Below are 22,601 nucleotides of genomic sequence, written 5' to 3'. Positions count from 1 at the left end.
ATATACCAGAATACCCACCAGGATAACTAGAATAAACAGAGTGATAATATTAAGGGTTGGTGAGCAACAGGAAGTGACATACTCTGCTAGTGGGCTAGTAAACTGGCTCAACCACTTTCACTGTATCCATTCAAGCTAACCACATGCATGTCCTAGTTATGATGTAATACCTAGTATAATGTGACACCCACAGCAACCACTAAAAACCTACACAGAGATACATGAGAAAACACCATAGATAAATCAAAATGGAATTTAAATTGTCAAGTAACACACAGGAGGCAGGAAAAAGAACAGAGAAATGAAAAATGAGAACAAACAGAAAACTACAATACAATGGCAGCCCTGAAATATCAAAAATTACATTAAATGTAAATGGCCTAAATATGCCAATTAAAGACAGATCAACACAGCAGATAAAACCACATGACTCAACTATGTGTTGTTTGCAAGAAATTCACTTCAAATATAACAATTCACACAAACGAAGCTATACAATTACCCCTCTTTATCCATGAGGGGTACATTCAAGACCCCCAATGGATGCCTGAACAGTACTGAACCCTGTATATCCTCCCATTTCTTCCTATACATACATACATACCTATGATAAAGTTTAATTAATTTATTTTTTTAAAGATTTTATTTATTTTGAGAAGAGAGAGAGAATGAGAGAGAGCACATGAGAGGAGGGAGGGTCAGAGGGAGAAGCAGACTCCCTGCCGAGCAGGAAGCCTGATGTGGGACTCAATCCAGGGACTCCAGGATCATGACCTGAGCCAAAGGCAGTTGCTTAACGAACTGAACCACCCAGGCACCCGAGAGAGTTTAATTTATAAATCAGGCATAATAAGAGATTAACAACAATAATAAGTTAGAACAATTATAACAATATACTATAAGTGATGTGAATGTAGGCTCCCTCCCTCTCTCTCCCAAAACACCTTACTGTGCCGTATTCACCCTTTCTCCTATAATGTGAGATGATAAAATGCTTATGTGAGGAGATGAAGGAAGGTGAATGACCTGGGCCTGTGATGTAGCATTAGGCTTCGTCTGACCTTCTGACACTATGTTAGGAGGAGGATCACCTGCTTCTGGACCACAACTGATTGTGGGTAACCAAAACCATGGACAAGGCAGAACTACTACTATACACAAATGTTCATAGCAGCTCGATTTGTAACAGACAAAAGTGCAAACACCTCACATGTCCTTCAACAAATGAACAGTTAATCTATGCTCCAGCCACACTCTGGGCTACTCCCAGTGCTGGTAGGGTCCTCATCCTGTAGAAATACATATGGGAGGGGCGCCTGGTGGCTCCATCCATTAAGCCTCTGCCTTCGGCTCAGGTCCTGATCCCAGGGTTCTAGAATCAAGTCCCACATCGGGCTCCCTGCTCAGCGGGAGCCTGCTTCTCCCTCCCCCTCTGCCACTCCCCCTGCTTGTGCATTCTCCCTCTCCATTCTCTCTCAAATAAATAAATAAAATCTTAAAAAAAAGAAAAGAAACACATATGGGAATATCTAGGGACGGGGTTTGGAAATAGGGGGTGTAGAAAAAATAAAATTGGTCAGAAACACATAATTATTAAAGCTGTGTGACAGAAACACAGGGGTTCATAAACTATTTTCTCTATAAATGTGTGAAATGGTCTGAAATGAAGAGTTAAGAAAATGCAGTGTGTCTGTTCACTGCAGCCCATGTCTCTGTGGAAACTGGGATCAAACACTGTGGCCCTGTCCCAGCAGATCCTAGAAACAAAGCAACTTCTGGGTTACTACTAAAAAACTCTGGTATAGCAATACTGTGGACACTGCGTCTGCTAGAAAGAATGTGGGAGCTATATAGGAAAAGACACACCAAATCCATTTCTAAGTGAAAAAAAAAATTTGCAGTATTCAGAGTATGATGCCATTATGTGAAAATAAATGTCTTACAGGAAAAGAACTGGGGAGGAACATGAACTAAATAATCAACAGTGGTTGCCTCTCAAGTATTACAGGAGACTGTTCATGTATTTTTGTCTTGTTTGAAATTCATATAAATGTGTCACATGTTTGTCGATAGAAGAAATATTTTGAAAGAGTGCATTTCATATTATTTTGATGCACTAGGCAAAGGAAGAAGAAGGAAATACAAGAAGCAGTAAAATACAGCAAACATCTGAAAGTAGCAAAGAAATATGGTCAGGCTACAGGCAATTATGAGCTGAGTGGCAAGGGCCAGAATCAAACGTTTTCAGAAATTCTACCACTGCCCCACAGCCACACCGACCCCCCCTGCCCCACAGCCATACTCACCCCCACTGCCCCACAGCCACACCGACCCCCCTGCCCCACAGCCACACTGACCCCCCCTGCCCCACAGCCACAGTGACCCCCCCGCCCCACAGCCACACTCACCCCCACTGCCCCACAGCCACACCGACCCCCCCGCCCCACAGCCACACCGACCCCCCCCGCCCCACAGCCACACCGACCCCCCCGCCCCACAGTCACACCGACCCCCCCGCCCCACAGCCACAGTGACCCCCCCGCCCCACAGCCACACCGACCCCCCTGCCCCACAGCCACACCGACCCCCCGCCCCACAGCCACAGTGACCCCCCGCCCCACAGCCACACTCACCCCCCGCCCCACAGCCACACCGACCCCCCCGCCCCACAGCCACAGTGACCCCCGTGCTCACCCCCCACACCGGTCACTAGCATGAGAGGACTTACTGTCCCCTGTCCTAGAGCCACTACCACCACTAATGCCCTCTCTCACCACCTGCATCACCCCTATTCTTCACTTACACTCTGAGTGGTTCAGAAAAATATCTGAGGTGAGACAGTGCTCTGAGGTCCCTTGCAAAGCTTAAGATTTAGGATCCTGTGAAAGGTACATTCCACTGAACATTTACAACATGCCAACAATTTCTTCAAGTGAATAACGATCTGCCCTGCAGGTTGTACCTTCTCAGAACTCCAGACATATACATAAAATATCAGTCTGTTCCCTCCCTTGATATTTCATGATACTGAACAATTACGGTTAATATTTTGGGGGGTGATCATGCAATTTGCTCAGCAGTCTTGTCCCCTCCTAGGGTTATAATTAAAAGAATTTTTAAGGGGCGCCTGGGCGGCTCAGTCATTAAGCGTCTGCCTTCGGCTCAGGCCATGATCCCAGGGTCCTGGGATCGAGCCCCACATCGGGCTCCCTGCTCCGCGGGAAGCCTGCTTCTCCCTCTCCCACTCCCCCTGCTTGTGTTCCCTCTCTCGCTGTGTCTCTCTCTGTCGGATAAATAAATAAAAATCTTTAAAAAAAAAAAAGAATTTTTAAAAGTCCTTGTATTCTAGAGGTATACACGGTAATATTAACAATAAAATCATACGATATCTGGTATTTGTTTTGAAATAATCCACCGGGGATGGTGGGAAGGGATAAAAGGTGAAAGACGCACCAGGACTGGCTGAGGCTGGTGGCAGGCCTGAGGCACCCCTACCATGCACGCCCTTTCTGCGTGTCCACAGTGTGGGTGGTGCCGAAGCACGAATACAGGCAGGAGCAAGAATGGACTCCAAGAAGACCATGCTCCAGCTAACAAAACGAATTCACTGTTTTTACAGAAGCCTAATGCTGTAAGTTTTCTTTTATTTGCTTTGAAACACTAAGTGTCCTAGACACATAAATACCTGCCACCCCAACAGAGCAGCAGATCTTAGAAAGTGAACATCCTAAGAACCTGTCATGTCGCAGGGATGTCCCTGTTCCTCATGCCTGTGACTGGTCGGGACAAGACAAGCTAGCCTGGTTTGGAGTCCTGAGCAGCTCTCAGGGATGGCAGGAAGAGGTGCTTATTCCTAAGCTAGCCAGCAGAAATATCTTCAGGAAGCCACTTTCCTAATCAAATTCCAACTCACATAGCAGCAGCCTACACTGCTCCAACTGTGCCCCATGGAATAGTCAGAAACACCGTTCTCCAAGCCCCGAAGATACCGTTGCACAGTCAGAAACACCATTCTCCAAGCCCCGCAGATACTGGTGCACAGTCAGAAACACCGTTCTCCAAGCCCCAAAGATACCGCTGCCCAGTCAGAAACACCGTTCTCCAAGCCCCAAAGATACCAGTGCACAGCGATAGCTGACAGCAAGATGTATTAACATCAGCCATGCCCGCCACCCCAAACCACATGGGCTTGGCAGATTATTTACCTGTTCAGTTTTTCTTGCAATGAGATTACCAATGGTCTTGCTGAAAAAACTGGCGAGCAGAGGGTTGAGAGGTGGCTCGTGGTCCAAGAAATCGTAAAGAAGGTTCAGCAGAGTCTCATCCCCTCCTAGTCTGTCATTGATCTGTGGCACATCACAAGTCAGCAGCTCACAGGCTGTGTTTGGATACCTAAGAGGGCACAATACAAGCAACTGGAGGTGAAATTAGACTTCTTCAGCTCTCAGGAAGCTGCTTGAATGACCAGCCTCTCAGGAAGCAGATCCACGGGTCAGACCCTGGAATGGAGTAAAAATATGAATATCCTGTGACCAGCAGGCATTTCTGACTACAACAAGCTCCGTGTGTCTAACATACCTTTTTCTTGCTCCTCACACTCTACACCGTGGTATCTCACATTTTCTGACTCTACTGCATTCTCTAAATAACGCTCCTTAGTCTTCTGGTTTCTCCCCTCTCAAAACCTCTGTCCTCACACCCACTAGCCAGGTCTCTTCCCTCCTGTGAACACGGTTAGTGATGCCAAGTCCGTTGTTTGCACCCTCCCTCTGCACGCCCTTCCTGTCCCTGCACACCAACAAGCACAGACCCAAGCTTGTCCCTAGGCTAAAATATGCCACATCAGCAGCTTATGATGCAGTACCAGTTATGAGATGTTACAAAAGCAAATTATTAGTAAGAAATACCAGTACACATAAAATGACCAGATACAGAATAATCTTTATCCCATCACATGGAACCCCATGACACCCTTCTGCTCCCTGCCTTACCATCTGATAGACACAGGGTCACTGCCATTGCCCCTGGGGCAGACACAGCTACTCAACAACCTGCTGCATCCAGGGCAGGGCCCACAACAGTGGGGCCACTAACAAGGCTTGGTGCTGGGGCGCCTGGGTGGCTCTGTCGGTTGGGTGTCTGACTCTTGGTTTTGGCTCAGGTCATGATGTCAGGGTAGTGGGATTGAGCCCTGCACTGGCCTCTGCGCTCAGCAGGCCGTATGCTGGAGATTCTCTCCCTCTGCTTCTCCCTCTGCCCCTCCCCCTGCTCTCTCTCGCTAAAATAAATAAATAAATCTTAAAAAAAAATAATAATGCCTGGTGCCGTATCCAGGTACATGCGGGAATGCAGGTGAGGGTGATGGGGGCCAGGGCAGACAGGAGTGTGGTAGCTGTCTAGAGCACACCTGCTACTCCACAGGACAAGCTCTGCAGCTTCAGGCACATGACCTAACCTCTCTGTGTCCGGGCTTTCTCCTCTGAACACGGGGGTGCAAGTGCCCACCCGCCCCACAAGGCTACGCATAAAACAGTAAGCCCTGGGTCAAGGTCAGCCACTATGACCCTCCTGCTCCTGGCAGCCACCAACATAGGCCCTAACACAGGCCTAAACCGAGGTGGTCACTGTGGGTTGGCTACAGAGGCCTGGGTTAGAGAGACTGTAGAGGAAACAGCAGAGCGTGGCAGCCAACTAAATGTAGAAGGGGGGAGAAACCGAGAAATCTAGGTCTGGCTGTGGGACAGGCGTTTCTCAGCAGCCCAGAGAAGAGAAAGCAGCCTCTAGAGCTCAGAGAAACAGAGCCGTATGGGCAGGCTAGAGGGGTGAGAGACCTGCTGCATTCACAAAGAGGTGGCCCAGTTAAATATGCAGGACCAGGCCCTGAGAGGTGTCACCACTGCCCACTCACCTCATGGGATGGTTACAAGGATCAAATGAGTCACCTCAGCACCATGAATGTACACATGAAACCAGCATGGAGGAAAACACACAGCCGCCAGGGGCAGAAGGTCAGAATGCAGGGCAGGAGGGCCAGGCCACAGTGACCCTGGAGGCCAGAGCAAGGCCTTTACATCACACAGGCAGAGAGGTGTCCACCAGACTCCCAACAACAAGAGAAGATGTACCAATGGTACAAAAGAATCAAGGCCCAGAGGCAAGTACAGACTATTCCTTCAGGAAACGTTCCCAGAGCCCACGGAAAGGCCCCAATCTGGTTTCCACATACAAGCAAACGTGCACACATGTGGCAAGATGAGCTATAAGGCACTGGCCCTCTAAGGTTATATCTAGGTAGAGGGACTGAGGTTTTCTTTATTGGTATTTTATAATTATTTTTCAAAAAAACAGGTACTGTTTTAGTAGGTTCTAAAATTTATATAAGGAACAGGAATTCAATTAAACAGGGCAGATCAAACATACAGGCTTGTTATCTTCCCCTCTAAAGCTCCTACTCCAATAATGCAAAGGTAAAAAGACAAGAAAAGAAAAGTGGAGGGGTGCCTGGGTGGCTCAGTCGGTGAAGCGTCTGCCTTCAGCTCAGGTCATGATCCTGGAGTCCTGGGATCGAGCCCCACATCAGGCTCCCTGCTCAGCGGGAAGCCTGCTTCTCCCTCTCCCTGCCGCTCTGCCTACTTGTATTCTCTCTCTCTCTCTGTCAAATAAATAAAATCTTTAAAAGAAATAAAGAGGGCGCCTGGGTGGCTCAGTTGGTTAGGCGACTGCCTTCGGCTCAGGTCATGATCCTGGAGTCCTGGGATTGAGTCCCACATCGGGCTCCCTGCTCAGCGGGGAGTCTGCTTCTCCCTCTGACCCTCTTCCCTCTCGTGCTCTCTATCTCTCATTCTCTCTCTCAAATAAATAAATAAATAATCTTAAATAAATAAATGAAAGAAAGAAAAAAGAAAGAAAGAAAGAGAAAGAAAGAAAGAGAGAGAAAGAGAGAAAAGGAAGGAAGGAAGGAAGGAAGGAAGGAAGGAAGGAAGGAAGGAAGGAAGGAAGAGAGGAAATGATTCCTGGCAAGACCCAGAGGACTGGTATGGCGCACCAGGGAAGCTAAGTCTCAGGTGACCACAGAGGGAGCGTCCCCTGGAAACCACTCCAGAGAGGCGTGGACACAGAGCCAGTGGCTACCAGGCAGGGTGCAAGGCCTGGCTCAGGACAGCTGTGGGCTTCCTGCCCCTCCCTTGCCAGCACACAGGACTCAGAAGTTATCCCCTGGAAAAGGTGGACCAGAGCAGCTCCTGAATCAGGAACATCAGGCACAGCTGAGGGACTGACGGGACACTGTCCAGAAACAGGGGGCCTGGTAAATAAAAAACTTCCTGACTCAGGCTGCTGTCAGGTCCTCATCCCACAGCTAGGAGCAGGGGGGATTATTTTCTGGAGAAACTGTGGGACAGAGAGAAAACTCAACCAATCCTCGTCTAACCAAGCGGCTGGCCACCTATCGCCCACGCGGAAGCATGATGAGCAAGCCTCACTCAGACCCCAAACCTTACGCAGGCTCTGGTGCCTCTCTTTCAGAAGGGACATAAGGGCTGACCAAATAAACAAGTGCCAGAAGACAAGGCACACAGCAATGACAGAGCGTTTGGAGAACAGAAGGAAACTACCAGAAACACTCAGCCCCAACACAGGGTGGCCACGAGCAAGAAATAGAGGCTTGGAGTTAAAAGAGCTGACAATAAGAAAGACCTCTTCAATTAAAAATACAATAGAGGGGCGCCTGGGGGGCTCCGTCATTGGACGTCTGCCTTCGGCTCAGGTCACGGTCCCAGGGTCCTGGGATGGAGCCCCGCGTCGGGCTCCCTGCTCCGCGGGGAGCCTGCCTCTCTCCCTCTCCCGCTCCCCCTGCTTGTGTTCCCTGTCAAATAAATAAAATCTTAAAAAATAAATACAACAGAAAGCTTACAAATCAGTAAAAGGACAGGAAAATAGCATGTGAAGAAGCCTCTCAGATGCAGACAGAAGGGCAAAGACGGGACATTCAGGGCAAAAAGAAGAGGAAGCAAGCATTAATTCAAGCGTCTCACAGCTGATTACAGGTCCCAGGAAGAGAAAACAGAAGGCAAACCGGAGGCGAGAAGATTATCAAAGAAACAACACAGGAAGTTTCCCTGTGGGCCAGGCCATGAACTGATGGGCTGACAGGGCCCAGGGTTACCTACACAATCAGGGACAAGAAGCCCAGACACAGAGTCTCCGTGCTCACAGCTGAGCCTTCACTCTAAAACCTCTCCAGTTTTGTTTTGTTTTGTTAATATTTTATTTATTTATTTGACAGAGACACAGAGAGAGAGGGAACACAAGCAGGGGGAGGGTCAAAGGCAGAGGGAGAAGCAGGCTTCCCGCCGAGCAGGGAGCCCGACACGGGGCTCGATCCCAGGACCCCAGGATCCTGACCTGAGCCAAAGGCAGATGCTTCATGACTGAGCCACCCAGGCGCCCCTAAAACCTCTCCAGTTTAAACTGCCCTGTCCTGACCCCGGGGGTGATCTCACATTACTGGGAGACTCCAGGATGATGGGACCAGACGAGGGCCCAAGTGCCCCCTGGAGGAGACAAAACCTAGGAGTCCTGTTGCATCCGGCAAGGCCAGGAAGGGGAGCCCCCTGCGGAGTCTCATTCTAAAGCACGGAGAGTGCTGGCCGTGCAGAGCCTAAACCAGAGGGAGGTTCGAACAAGTGTGAAAGGCGAACAGTGCCCTATCAGGCCCTCACATGGTCTTCCTCCTCAGGAAGCTACTAGAGAATACGACTCCCCACAGGAAGGAAACCAAAGATGATGACAACGAGGTCCTGGAGCATGGAAGGTGGGCCCTGGGTTATCAGAGTGAGGATGGAGGGAACGCTCTTGCCCCTTCAGACACCTCCCTCTGTGCCAAGACTTGCTGCCCCCCAGGGGGGTCATCAGGCTACTGGGCTCAGCCATCCTTCCTGCTCTGATCTGTAGCACCTCAGGGTCTTCTGGAGGGTGTCCTTTCTGTGGGGCTATCCTGCTGCAGCCCTGTTTCCCGACAGGTGAGCAGTTCTAACTCTGCGATCTGGATCACAGAAGCCCACAGCCCAGAGCCATAAAACACACTCTCCCACAGCACTTTGCAAGTAACCACAGTGCTGTCTTGGTGTTCTGTCCGCTGACTCTTTTGTCTTATTCCTCAAATGGCTGAGAACTCAGCAGGCAAACTGGACAGGAACTTCAAGAAAAAGACCAGGACCTCCTCGTGGCTCTCAGGCTGGACCAAGTGGCTGGCTCCTCTGTCCAGGGCTGCACCACGGAGCCCTCATGCAGCAGCCTCTGGCTTTGAGCAGCAGCAGTGACTGCTGTCTGACCTCAAACCACCAGGGGCAGCTTCTCTGGAACAGGCACGGCTCAGGTGCATCCCCCACTACCGGGGAGAAGAGTGTCCCCATAACCCAGCCTGTAGGGGAAAGCAAGTAGTTATACTGCTCGGCCAGGTCGCCTCAGAGGCACAAGACCAGGCCAGCCAAGGCGGGCAACGCTCACTCACTCACAGCTTGTACGCCACCGCGTCAGAGGTCCAGGCCTGCGAAGCCCGCAGTACGTCCCGTCTGACCTTTCAGAGATGGCGTGCCGCCCTGGTCTAGTCTCTTCCCCATCTCTGAAAAACAACCTTCACTCTACTTCTTTCTTGGCTACCACCTCATCCATCTACCCATCCACCCTACTCCTTTTCTCAAAAAGGAATCTTTGATTTAATTTTTTAAATTTGATTTGTGACATGTACACATGCTTTCAAACTCTGTTTGACGGGGCTCGTGAGGAGGAGTGGCCTCCTGCCTCCTGTGTCCTTGCTCACCCACGTCTGACCTCAGCTCTGTGGTTAACCTCCATGTTTCTAAGTAAAACACAGATGAACTTCATTTGTCACTTTCCGATGTTACAAACCAACCCCGTACAATGGAAGATGAAGACAGAACTCTCCTGTCACCGGCCCTTACCCTCGCTCTATAAAATCACAGCACAATTTTTTTTTTAATATTTTGTTTATTTATTTGAGGGAGAGAGAGCAAGAGCGAGAGAGGGAACACAAGCAGGGGGAGTGGGAGAGAGAGAAGCAGGCTCCCCACGGAGCAGGGAGCCCGATGCGGGACTTGATCCCAGGACTCCTGGATCAGGACCTGAGCCGAAGGCAGACGCTTAACGACTGAGCCACCCAGGCGCCCCTCACAGCACAATTCTTAGTTAAACCAAGGGCCTAGGCTTACCGTGTATGAACATGTAGACACCGTTCACAGCTGAGCTGGTATGTTCACTCTACTTACATCTGCTTACTTATGTAAGTCCCCCCAGAGTTAAAGTTCTCTCACTGCCTTATTCACTTGGCTTCATACTCGTCCACTACTAATTTCTCCCAAACTCTCTGATGATGAACATGAACCTCTCCTGGCTCACTGATGCCACTCTGGGCTCCCTCTGCCCTGATCCAGAACACGCCGCCCGAACCCCAGCTCCCCATCCTGCTAACCGATGCCCTCTATGCATGCAGGGAGACCACATAACTTATCACCACACAGAACACATTTGGGGCGAGAGGGTAAGAGGGATGAGGGCCATCCACAGTGATGCTAAGACAAGGGGCACTGACCAGGCATGTGCCGTGTACAACGGCTTCTATCTGACTTTTCGCAGGTGGCCACCATAGCCCTAAACCCACAGGCTCCTCCACCAACAAGCTCCTACCTCCATCTAGAGCTCTTCCTCTACACGGCTCCCCCGTCAGAGGCTGGGAATGACTGCCCTAAATGGGTGTCCCTAAATCGACTGTCCCCTGCCACAGACACTTCTCGTTGCCCTCTCCAGCTTTCCTTTCCCTCTAAGACAAAGATCAACAAAGACTTCTGTAAAGGTCCAGAGAGTAAATATTTTAGATAGTCTGTTGTAACTAGTCAACTCTGTCCTTGTAATCACCAAAGGCCGAGTGTGGCTGCCTACCAACAAGACTTTCTTCATGGACAACTGAAATGTGGACTTGATATCAATTTCATGTGTAACAAAGTATTACTCCTTTGATTTTTTTCAACATTTAAAAATGTAAAACTATTCTTAGCTTGCAGGCCACACAAAGACAGGATTTGACCCGTGGGCCACAGTTGGCCAACCCTGTTCTAAGACTTTACCACCGCACACTGTCCGACACTCCATGGACACAGGGGCACCTGAGGGCTGCCCTGTCTGCCCCCACTCCTGCGTCACTAGCCCAGCCACTGCCACTCTGCCCTGTCCCCCTCATTCACACTCCTCTGCCCTCATCCCAAGTCCTAACCACACCACCACTTCCCTTCTGTCATGTCCTAACATCTTAGCCAATTGCTGAATGGAACGTTTCAGGAAAAACTTTGAGAATGGTCAGTACCACTAATGACATGGCCTCTTTCCTCTGACCCCAAGACCCCACAGCGGGGCAGTTCCATGGTCAAGAGGTCAGATGCTGCCCATCCCTCCTGATAGGCCATTTCAGCAGGCGGGGACCTGCTTCCCGCTGGGGTGCAGCCCATTTGCTGCAGTCTATCCACCTCAGTCATGGGGTCAGTCTTCTCTCAGCACATTTTCACTCAAAACACTCCGACACACAGAGTAACTCATTACAACTTGGAATGAGAAATCACATACACAGAGATTCTAAAATCTTAACCCTCACAAAAACCAACCCCACAGGGAGTGGCCTCCTTACTTCTCAGATGGAGCGAATGTTTAAAGTGGGCTTTTCTGTCCAAAGTCCTGGCTCTGGACACCCTCCAATGCCACCCACCACCTCCCCGCAGCCCTGCCCGGCTCCGGGCCCTGTCACAGCCTAAGTACATACTTGAAGCGGACCTTCTCCTCCATGTCCAGGGGCGGGTCCTGTGTAATGAGGCTCACTAGCTCCTCCATACACCGCTGCCTGCAGAGGAAGCCCAGCAGCTTCTGGTTCTGAGCCTTGCACTCCTGCAGGATATCATCTTCATCCATTAACTCTCGCAGCGTCACATCCTCCCTATCCAACAGTTTGTCGACGTGGGACGTGGTGTTCAAGTCAAACTTCCAGAACATGGTGACGGCCACGAAGCTGCAAGCAAAGATATAAGGGGTCACTTTTCCCACGTGGTGTGAGTTCACCTTCAGCAAGTCTACACCAAAGTCCAAGAAGTCCATCCCCGACATGAGCCTGCACTGGAGGGTGTTCTCCCCAGGAACTGCCTCAACAGATCTCTCCGGGTCTGGCTCCAAAGCTCGCAGGGACTTCCCAGATCCACCACAGCGCAGGACCTGTGCCTTCTCTTGGTTCCCTCTGGCTGACCCACCTTCAATGCTCTCACTTGCTCCTTGGCTCCCTGAGGCAACACATCCCAAGTCTCCCATGTTGTTAGCACTGGGGATGCATCTCCACCCCAAGAAATTTAACAGCTCTACAACCCACCCTCCCTCTCAGGGTCCAACCCCCACCTGACTGAACACTAGGCATCTCTCCCCAGGTGTCTCTGTATTGCTTACATTTCCTGTAGATCTCTGACATCTTAAGAAACCCCTCTGGCTAGGGAAAGACTGTCCCTCCCAGAACTAGCCAATCCTTAAAGATAGCCAAGGGCTGAGCCAGAGCATTACTGTGATCTGCAAACTAATCTCTCCAGAGCAACCACTCCCCTCTGGGCCCACATATCCCAGGAAACATCCTCCTCTGCCTTCATCATCCCAGGGCCAGGGGCCAGGCAACTAGGGACCACCCATGTAGCCTAGAGTCCACTAAAATTATTCAAACTAGGTGGCCCTAAGCTGTCCATCCCGCCCTGCCTTGTCTTTCCCATGGAAACGCCAATAAAGGTCATGGCTCAAGTGCTTCCCCACCCGTCTTCTGCCTCATGACACCCCTGGGACTTCCCCATGTGGCCCTGCCTGAGGTCCACACCTCCTGTCTCTAGAACCATATGTATAACAAACTTTGTTTTCTTGAGCCTCCCGTGTCTACTCTCCTGCCCACACCTGACTGACCATCTCATAAAAGAACACAAGACCTCTCAGAGACTACAACCTTAGCAAGTCAAACTCCTGATGGCTCACTTTGCTTGGCCCTCAGCAACTCTGCCACCCCCCAGCCTGGCCCCCCTTTCACCATCCCCACCTTGCCAAACAACCCAGGCTTATCCTTGAAGCCACGACCTCCCTCACATGCACACCCCTGCAAACTGCTATTGACCCAGCCCTCCCTCTGCGTCTCACACACCCCAGCTCCAGGCTCTTGCGGTCTTTGCCTGGACTACACAGTTTGTCCTGCTCAGAGAGTCTCCCAGGGCAGGCTCCCAGGGCCTCGGCTGTTTGCAACAAAGTTTTCACTGTTTGATACAAAATGAAGAATATAAAGCCTGTATCCTTAGCAAAGTGAAACCTGTACTTTGAGATTATGAATGGGAGATGGGATTTATCTTCTCTAGTGTTTTTATTTAGAAAAGTAAAAGACTGCACACAATGCAGAAGCCCCGATCTGTCTGTGTGTGAAGCCCGGCTGCCAGGGAGCCCCTGACACAGACTCCTGGCTATCCAGCCCTGCCCCCGCCCCCTTCACAGCCTCTTGCCTTTGCTGCATTAAACTCATTTTTTCAAAACACAGACATCTTCAAGTTCCTCCCATCCCAGCTCCAAAACCTCTGCCGGTGAGTGCTCTCCTGGCACCCACCAGGCTGCTTTGCTCAACATTCCTCCAGGCCATCTGGCACTTGCTGCTGTCTCCCCAACCCTACCCTTGCCACAAGGACACTTGCTTCCAACACAAAGTGCACTTTCCTACCTTTATCCCTCTGCATAGGTCTTATGCTCAGACAGTCCCGCCTATTATGAAACCCCACTCACCTTGTCAAACCGAGCTAACCAACAGCACTGCGGGGGGCTTCCCTAGAGCATGTACCTGCACACACTGTCAGAGGGGCCTTTGACGGGCAGTGCGAGGGACCCCCCAGCCGGACCCTATACTCAGTTTTCTTCTGGGTCCTAAGATCTTCCTATTTCTCTTGTGAGGAGGGTGGATGGATATCTGTGGGTTGTAGCAACATACTTTGGGACAGCAGAAATAATTACCAGAAGTAATTTCAGGGTAAGATGGCTGTCTCTCCTAAGTGCCCTGCAGAACAACTCATACAATCCAGGCAAACAAGAACTAGAGGGAGACTCCCACCTTGCCAAAGCTTTCTTCCAAACAAGAACTTGCAAGACAAGGGCAACTAGAGGTAGCTTCTGTGTGTCCTGCTCTCAGCCATAGAGTGGGTGAGTGGCTGGGTGGACCACAAGAGCCCATCAACCAAATGGGACAAGTTTTTCTAGCAGGATCCTAAAAAAGGACTGGATTAATCCAAACAAAGACCAAAAAGAAGAAGAAAAAGAGGGAGGAGGAGGAGAAATAAGCAACAAATGGAAAAAATGTCCAAGATAGCAGACAACCTCAACCATGTCAATAAGTGCTTATTAAATGCAAATGAATAATTTCAATTAAAGACAGAAAAGGCCCAGATTTTAAAAAGCAAGAACTAGGGGCGCATGGGTGGCTCAGTTGTTAAACATCTGCCTTCGGCTCACGTCATGGTCCCAGGGTGCAGGGATTGAGTCCCGCGTCGGGCTCTCTGCTCCACGGGAAGCCTGCTTCTCTCTTTCCCTTTGCCCCTACCCCCGCTGTTGTGTGCTCCCCCGCCAATAAAAACTTAAAAAAAAAAAAAATTCTCTCTCTCCCTCTGCCCCTCCCCTCCTCCCTTTCTCTCCCTCTCAAATAAATAACTGTTGTTTAAAAAAATAATAAATAAATAAATATAAAGATACAGGTTAAAAATGTTTAAAAAAAGGTTACACAAGTGGAACAGCATGACCATCCAAACACCAATCATTAGACAGTCGGAGTGGCTGCAGTAATACCGGCCTACGGTTCTGCAATGCCTTTTGTCTGCTTTGGGTATCAGGTTTAATTCTGCATTCATGAAATATGCTAGAGAATACTCTCTTTTCCTCCATCTACAGAGTTCACATAAAACTGGTATTACTTCGGGGCGCCTGGGTGGCTCAGTCGTTAAGCGTCTGCCTTCGGCTCAGGTCATGATCCCAGGGTCCTGGGATTGAGTCAGTCTCCTTGTTCAGTAAGGAGTCGGCTTCTCTCTCTCCCTCTGCCCCTCCCCCTGCTCGTGTGCTCTCTCTCTTGCTCTGTTCTCTCAAATAAAATAAGTAAAATCTTGGGGAGCCTGGGTGGCTCAGTCGTTAAGTGTCTGCCTTCAGCTCACGTCATGATCCCAGGGTCCTGGGATCGAGCCCCGCATCTTCTCCCTCTCCCACTCCCCCTGCTTGTGTTCCCTCTCTGGCTGTCTCTTTGTCAAATAAATAAATAAATAAAATCTTTAAAAACAAAAACAAAACCGGTATTACTTCTTCCTAAAACATTCAACAGAGTTCACCAGTGAAGCCAAGGGTCTAAAATTTTCTTTGGTGACATTTCAAATTATGAATTCCATTTTCTTAATAGGTATTTTCTATTTCTACTTGTTTTCATACATACAATTTGCATTGCTGAAGCAATCTGACCACTTTACCAAAACTGACTAAATTATTGGCATAAAGTTATTCATAACATCATGTTATTCTTTTAATGTCAAGTAGGACCTGTAGTAACACCACTCTTTCATTCTTAGATATTAGTAATGCTTGTCCTATCTTTTTTCTTCATCAGTGCAACTAAAGGTTTATCAATTTTACTGATGTTTTTGAGGAGCCAAATTTTGGCTTTATTTTTTTCTCTATTATTTGTGCATATTCTATTTCACTGATTTCCTCTTTTGCCTTGTAATTTCCTTCCTACTGCACACTTTGGGTTTAATTTGCTCTTCTTTTTCTAGCTTAAGTTATTAGATCATTGGTTTTTATACCATTCCCCTTTTCTAGTATGAGCATCAAAGCTACGAATTTGCCATCAAGCACTGCTCTAGCTGCACCCCACAGCTTCTCATGTTTCCATTTTCACTGAATTCAAGTATAATGCTTAATTTTCTAATTATTTTGAGATTTTTTTAAAAAAGATTTTATTTATTGGGGGGAGAGAACAAGCGGTGGGGAGGGGCAGAGAGAGGGAGAGAAGCAGACTCCCCAGTAAACGGGAAGCCCGACGCAGGGCTCAAACTCAGGACCCGGAGACCACGACCTGAGCCGAAGGCAGACACTTAACTGACTAAGCCAGCCAGGCGCCCCTATTTTGGGATTTTCTAAATATCTTTTTTTTTTTTAAAGATCCAATTGGTTTTATTAAATGATTCATGAATCAGGCAACATCCCATCTATCAGATAGAGGTACACTCCCATCTCTTTGTTATTTATATGTAATTTCTGTTGTGGTCAGAGAGCAGGCTTGTATGATTTCATTCCTTTTAAATTTACTGATATTTGTTTTATGGCCTAGCATAGGGGTCAACAAACTTTTTCTGTAAAAAACTACAAAGACAGAAATAGACCAGATTTTTTAGCAGGATCCTAATTATTTTCAGCTTTGTAGGCCACACAGGGTCTCTGTTGCACGTTCTTTTTCTTTTTCTTAACAACCCTTTAAAAACATAAAAACACTTCTTCTGCAAGCTGTATGGCAGTAAGTAGTGAGCTAGGTTTCCCCACAGGCTGAAGTCTGCTGACCGATGACCTTGTGTATGACAAGGTACATCTTGGTGAATGTGGCATGTGCACCAGACAAACTGTTCTTCTCTTGCTGTCGGGTGGGTCAGTAGGTCAAGTTGACTGACAATGTGATTCAAGTCTCCTACAGCCTCCCCGATTTTGTGTCTACTTGTTTTGACAACATGAGAGGAGGGTTGTAATCTTCAACTCTAACTGATTTATTTTTTTCTCCTTTTGATTCTCTAAGTTTTTGCTTCATGTATTTTGAATTTCCCTTATTATGTGGATGTATATTTAGGATTGTTATGCCTTCTTGATGAACTTTTTGAAATGTCCCTCATTATTTCTGGCAATATACCATGTCTCAAGTCTACTTTGACATTAATACAGCACACTCTTCTTGTGGTTCATGTTTGGTACATCCCTTAACATCCTTTTACTATCAACCTATTTGTGTCTTTTTTTTTTCTTTTGAAGATTTTATTTGTCAGAGAGAGAGTGAGCACAAGCAGGGGGAGCTGCAGGCAGAGCAGGGAGAGGGAGAAGCAGGCTCCCTGCTGAGCGAGGAGCCCAATGCAGGACTCGATCCCAGGACCACAGGATCATGACCCAAGCCAAGGGCAGACACTTAACCAACTGAGCCACCCAGGCATCCCCTATATGTATCTTTAAACTGTTTCCTTAATATAAACATGTAAACAGCGTATGACTGATTTGGTCTTGCTTTGTTATTAAGTCTATTATTCTCTGCTCTTTTTTTAAGATTTATTTATTTATTCTGGAGAAAGAGAGAGAGAGAGAGTGCGAGGGGAGAGGATGGGCAGACGGAGAGAGAAAGAGAGACTCCTCAAGCCAGGTCCCTGTTATTCTCTTTTAACTGAAGTTTTTAAGACCATTTACATGTAATGTAATTATTAATATGGTTGGGTTTGAGTAATTTTTTAAAAATACAACACACTTTTTAAAAAGATTTTATTTATTTGAGAGAGAGAGTGCATGTGTGCACGTGTGACCAAGGGGAAGGGCAGAGGTGAGGGAGAGAAAGAATCTTAAACAGGCTCCACAACCAGCATGGAGCCCAACCAACTGAGCCACCCAGGTGCTCCAAATCCTAGCAGATTTTTAAAAATAGAAATTGACATGTTAATACTAAAATGTATATGGAAATTTAAAAAAATAATAAAAAATAAAGAATAACCAAAGCAATTTTTTTAAATTTTTTTTAAGATTTTACTTATTTATTTAACAGAGAGAGACACAGCAAGAGAGGAAACACAAGCAGGGGGAGTGGGAGAGGGAGAAGCAGGCTTCCCGCGGAGCAGGGAGCCCAATGTGGGGCTCAATCCCAGGACTCTGGGATCATGACCTGAGCCCAAAGGCAGACGCTTAACGACTGAGCCACCCAGGCGCCCCTAACCAAAGCAATTTTAAAAAGGAAGAACAAAGTTGGAGTACTAATACCATCTGATGTCAAGACTTACTATAAACTGACATTAATGAAGATAGCATGGCTCCAGTGTCTCAACAGAACAAAATAGAAAGTCCAGAAATAGACCAACATATGTATGGTCAACTGACTTTCAATAAAGGTGCCAAAGCAATTCAATGGGGAAAGTATAATCCTTTTCAACAAATGGTACTAGAAACTGCACATCTATAAATAAAATGAAACTCAAACCTTACCTCACACCATATACAGATCACAGGCTTAGCCATAAATGCTAAAACTAAAATTTCTGGATGAAAACCTGAGGGGAAAAAGATCTCTGTAGACTTGGGACAGAGAAGACATGAGAAAACAAAAATTGGGGACGCCTGGGTGGCTCAGTCAGTTAAGCATTTGACTCTTGATCTCAGCTCAGGTCTTGATCTCAGAGTCGTGAGTTCAAGCCCTGCACTGGGCTCCTCACTGGGTGTGGAGCCTACTTAAAAAAAAAAATTATTAAAAGAAAAAAAACCCTGATAAGCAAGACTTCATCAAAATTAAAAATTTCTGCTCTTTGAATGATACCATTAAGAAAATAAACTGGTAAGTCAGAGTGGGAGAAAATATTTGCTATCTATATCTGACAGAACATTCATATCCAAAACATACAAAAAACTTTTAGGGACGCTTCCATGGCATAGTGGGTTAAGGGTCTGCCTTCGGCTCAGGTCATGATCCCAGGGTCCTGGGATTGAGTCCTGCAGCAGGCTCTCTGCTCAGCGGGAAGCCTGCTTCTCCCTCTGCCTGCCACTCCCCCTGCTTGTACCCACGCATGCTCTCTCTCTCTCTGATGAATAAATAAATAAATCTTAAAAAAAAAAAAGAACTTTTACAATATAATAAGAAAAAGTATCCAGTTTAAAAAATGGCCAAAAAAAAAGGGGGGGGTACCAGGGGCAAAAGACTTAGGCAGAGAATTCATCAAAGATACATGAATAGCCAATAAGCACATGAAAAGATGATAAACACTGTTACCAAGGAAATGCAAATCAGAACCACAATGAGGTACCACTACACACCGCTAGAATGGCTAAAATTAAAAAGCTATCCATACTGTGCATTAATGAGGATACTGAACTAAAACTCCCACCAACTGCCAAGAGGACCATAGAACAGCACAACTACTTTGGAAAAACAGTTTGCCACCATCTTAAGAAGTTAAGCTCACACCTGCCATGTGATCCATTAGGCCCAATCCCAGGCGTGCCCCAGGAGAAATGAAATCCTATGTCCAAAGACTTCTTATAAATTAATGTTCGCAGCCACCTTATTCATAACAGCTAATGCTGGAATGGGCTCAAATGTCTATCAAAAGGTGAACAGATAAACAAATCATAGGGATGCCTGGCTGGCTCAGTCAGTAGAGCATGCGAGTCTTGATCTTGGCGTCGTGAGTCTGAGCCCATGTTGGGTGTAGAGACCACTTAAAGAATGAAACAGACAAGGGCACCTGGGTGGCTCAGTCAACTAGGCATCCAACTCTTGATCAGCTCAAATCATGATCTCGGGGTCATGAAGCTGAGCCCCATGCTGGGCTCCGTGCTGGGTGTGGAGCCTGGCTGGGATCCTCCTGTTTCCCTCTGCCTCTGCCCCGCCCCCATGCAACCTCTCAGTGAATAAATAACGAAAACACAAATTATGGTGTACCCATAAAATGGAATACTACTCCACAAAGAGGAGCAAGCACAACAATACCGATGAATCTCATAAGCATGGTAAATAAAGAAGCTGGACACAAAAGTGCAAAGCTAAATGATTCATGTATATGAACGTTTACACAAGGCAAACGAACCTATGGTGACAAAGAGACCAGGGGTTGCCAGAGCCAAGGCTGCAGGAGGGAGTAATGGCAAGTGACATGAGGAAGTTCTGGCGCAACACAAACGTCTGTGGTGATAGATTTGCCAAAATTCACAATCACAGACATAAAATGGATCTACTTATACCTCAATAACGTCTTTTTTAAAGATTTATTTATTTAAGAGAGAGAGGGTGTGAGCAGGAGAGGGAGAGGGAGAGGGAGAATCCAAAGCAGGCTCCACACTAAGCACAGAGCCCAATGCGGGGCTCAATCCCAGGACCCTGAGATCATGGCCTGAGCCAAAACCAAGAGTTGGGCACTTAATGGACTGAGCCACCCAGTTGCCCCCGAACATTTTTAAAAAGCATATGATAAACAACAGAGAGAGGTAAAGAAATCAGTAAAACAAATAATTAAGGCTAAAAAGTTGCTGATAAAATAGCTCCAAAGTTAAGTGCAAGATTCAGAAAGATTCATAAATTGGAGAGGTCTACCGTAAAATAATCTGTAACTTTAAATCTGTATGATTTCAATAACCACAACAAAACAAGAAACAGCCTGGCCCTGTATTCTCCCTTCAGCCGCCATTTGCGGTCTTCACACACACCTTACTAACCTCCTAGACAGCACCACACCCCCACCTCACCACTCCGGTTCGGAATCCCTATTCTGCCTTCAACATTATTGCTATTAAGAAGCTTTAAGTTATCTATTCACGTGATAAGGCTCTCTAATATATCTTTAAATCACTAATCAAAAAAAAAATTTTTAAGTGGGCTCCATACCCAGCCTGCAGCCCAACACAGGGCTTGATCTCATAACCCTGAGATCAAGACCTGAGCTGAGATTAAGAGTTGGATGCTTAACCAACTGAGCCGCCCAGGTAGCCCTCAGCATTTTTAATAAAACAGAGCCAAGCTCAGAATTCCATAAAGTATCATCAGGCATTTTATCCCTCTTTCACTATCAACCAAATACATGAATGGCTATCCTTTGGGCATAGCTATTCAACTTTCTAGGATTATACCCAGTAGAGACCTCTTTGCCTGTTGATATGATAAACAGGAGAAGGGCATGCTAACATAGTTCTCTTATTTGAAGGAAAACAGAGATATCATTAAGCTTAAAAAGTCAAAAGGAGAAATACCCATGACAAAGAGTCTTAAGTTTGGGGACGTCACCATAAAAACATAGGCAGAATATGTAACTTTTTTTTTTTTTAAGATTTTATTTATTTGACAGAGAGATAGAAAGAGAGCACCAGTAGGCAGAGCGGCAGGCAGAGGGAGAAGCAGGCAGGGAGCCTGACGCGGGGTTCGATCCCAGGACCCCAGGATCATAACCTGAGCGAAAGGCAGCTGCTCAACCAACTGAGCCACCCAGGCGCCCCCGGAATATGTAACTTTTAACCAGCAGTAAAACTAGAACAAAAACAACTATCCAATGGAAAATAGGAAAGGAGAAATGGACAAAAACAAAGAAAAGCATTAGTAAGTGGAAAATAGGTCATAAAATGGTAGAAATTAGAACATAATATTAATTTCAATAGCTGTATATAAGATAAACTAATCAATGAAGAGTTTCTTACATTGGATTTTAAAAAAATAAGCATTTTATTTTTTATTTATTTATTTTAGAGAGAGAGACAGAGAGAGAGCATGCAGGGGTAGGGGGCGGCGCAGAGGGAGAGGGAGAGAGAAACTCTAAGCAGACTCCACACTGAGTGGGGAGCCCAACATGGGGCTCAATCTCACGACCCTGAGATCATGACCTGAGCCGAAACCAAGAGTCGGAGGTTTAACCGACAGAGCCACCCAGGCATGCCTACCTTTCTTGGTTTTTTAAAATGTGTCCTTTGGGGGAACTTGGGTGGCACAGTCGATTAAGCCTCCAACTCTTGATTTCAGCTCAGTCATGAACTCTGGGTCCTGGGACTGAGCCACACATCAGGCTCCCTGCTCAGTGGGGAGTCTGCTTCTCCCTCTCCCTCTGCCCGTCCCTTCCACTCATGTTCGCTTGCTCTCTCTCTCTCTCAAATAAATAAATCTTAAAAAGATAAATAAATAAATCTGAAAAAAGTAGAAATAAAAGACCAAAAAACATGCACAAGGCAAACATTAACCAAAAGAAGGTTGAGTTACAATCTTTATATCTGACAAACTAAACCTTAAGACAAAAAGAGACGTAAAGAAGAATAAACAGGGGGCGCCTAGGTGGCTCAGTCGTTAGTTGTCTGCATTCGGCTCAGGTCATGATCCCGGGGTCCTGGGATCGAGCCCCGCATTGGGCTCCCTGCTCTGCAGGAAGCCTGCTTCTCCCTCTCCCACTCCCCCTGCTTGTGTTCCCTCTCTTGCTGTGTCTCTCTCTCAAATAAATATCTTTAAAAAAAAAGATAAAAAAATAAAAAGAAATTAAAATAAATTTAAAAAAAGGATAAACAGGTAAAAGGGCCAATAGAACTATACATATATAACCATCATAAACAGACATGCACATTATGCTATTCTTCAACCTCCATAAATTTTATTGCTGCCCCTGATAGAAGTCCATAAATGAAAAATGGTTTGGCGCTGGGCAGTTATCCTAAAGAAATAAAAACTTCAGTTCAAACAAAATCCTGTACATGAATGCTCACAGCAGCTGTATCTGTAATAGTCAAAACAGTCCACAGGCCCCTGGACAAAT

General features: G+C 46.9%; 1 protein-coding gene across 9 annotated transcripts in view; it reads right to left on the bottom strand.

The window, feature by feature from the left end:
* Nucleotides 1-22,601, bottom strand: part of PPP6R2 (protein phosphatase 6 regulatory subunit 2) — an 87,178-nt gene that overhangs the window by 26,932 nt on the left and 37,645 nt on the right. For 8 of the 9 annotated variants that reach the window (XM_088025443.1, XM_088025444.1, XM_088025442.1 and 5 more), the window contains 2 exons: nucleotides 11,828-12,070; nucleotides 4,206-4,392 (listed from right to left, as the gene is read on the bottom strand). In XM_088025443.1, the coding sequence (XP_087881569.1) occupies nucleotides 4,206-4,392; nucleotides 11,828-12,054 (414 nt within the window). In that variant the 5' untranslated portion in view covers nucleotides 12,055-12,070. Of the gene's footprint in view, nucleotides 1-4,205; nucleotides 4,416-11,827; nucleotides 12,071-22,601 lie in introns of those variants that run through there. The other variant, XM_088025450.1, reaches the window with a different exon arrangement.

The sequence above is a fragment of the Eumetopias jubatus genome, unplaced genomic scaffold (assembly GCF_037043125.1).
Source record: "Eumetopias jubatus isolate StellerSeaLion01/CBP00866 unplaced genomic scaffold, mEumJub1_p1.0 scaffold_8, whole genome shotgun sequence".
Classification (NCBI taxonomy): Eukaryota; Metazoa; Chordata; class Mammalia; order Carnivora; family Otariidae; genus Eumetopias; species Eumetopias jubatus.
This window is presented reverse-complemented; position numbering and strand designations above follow the sequence as displayed.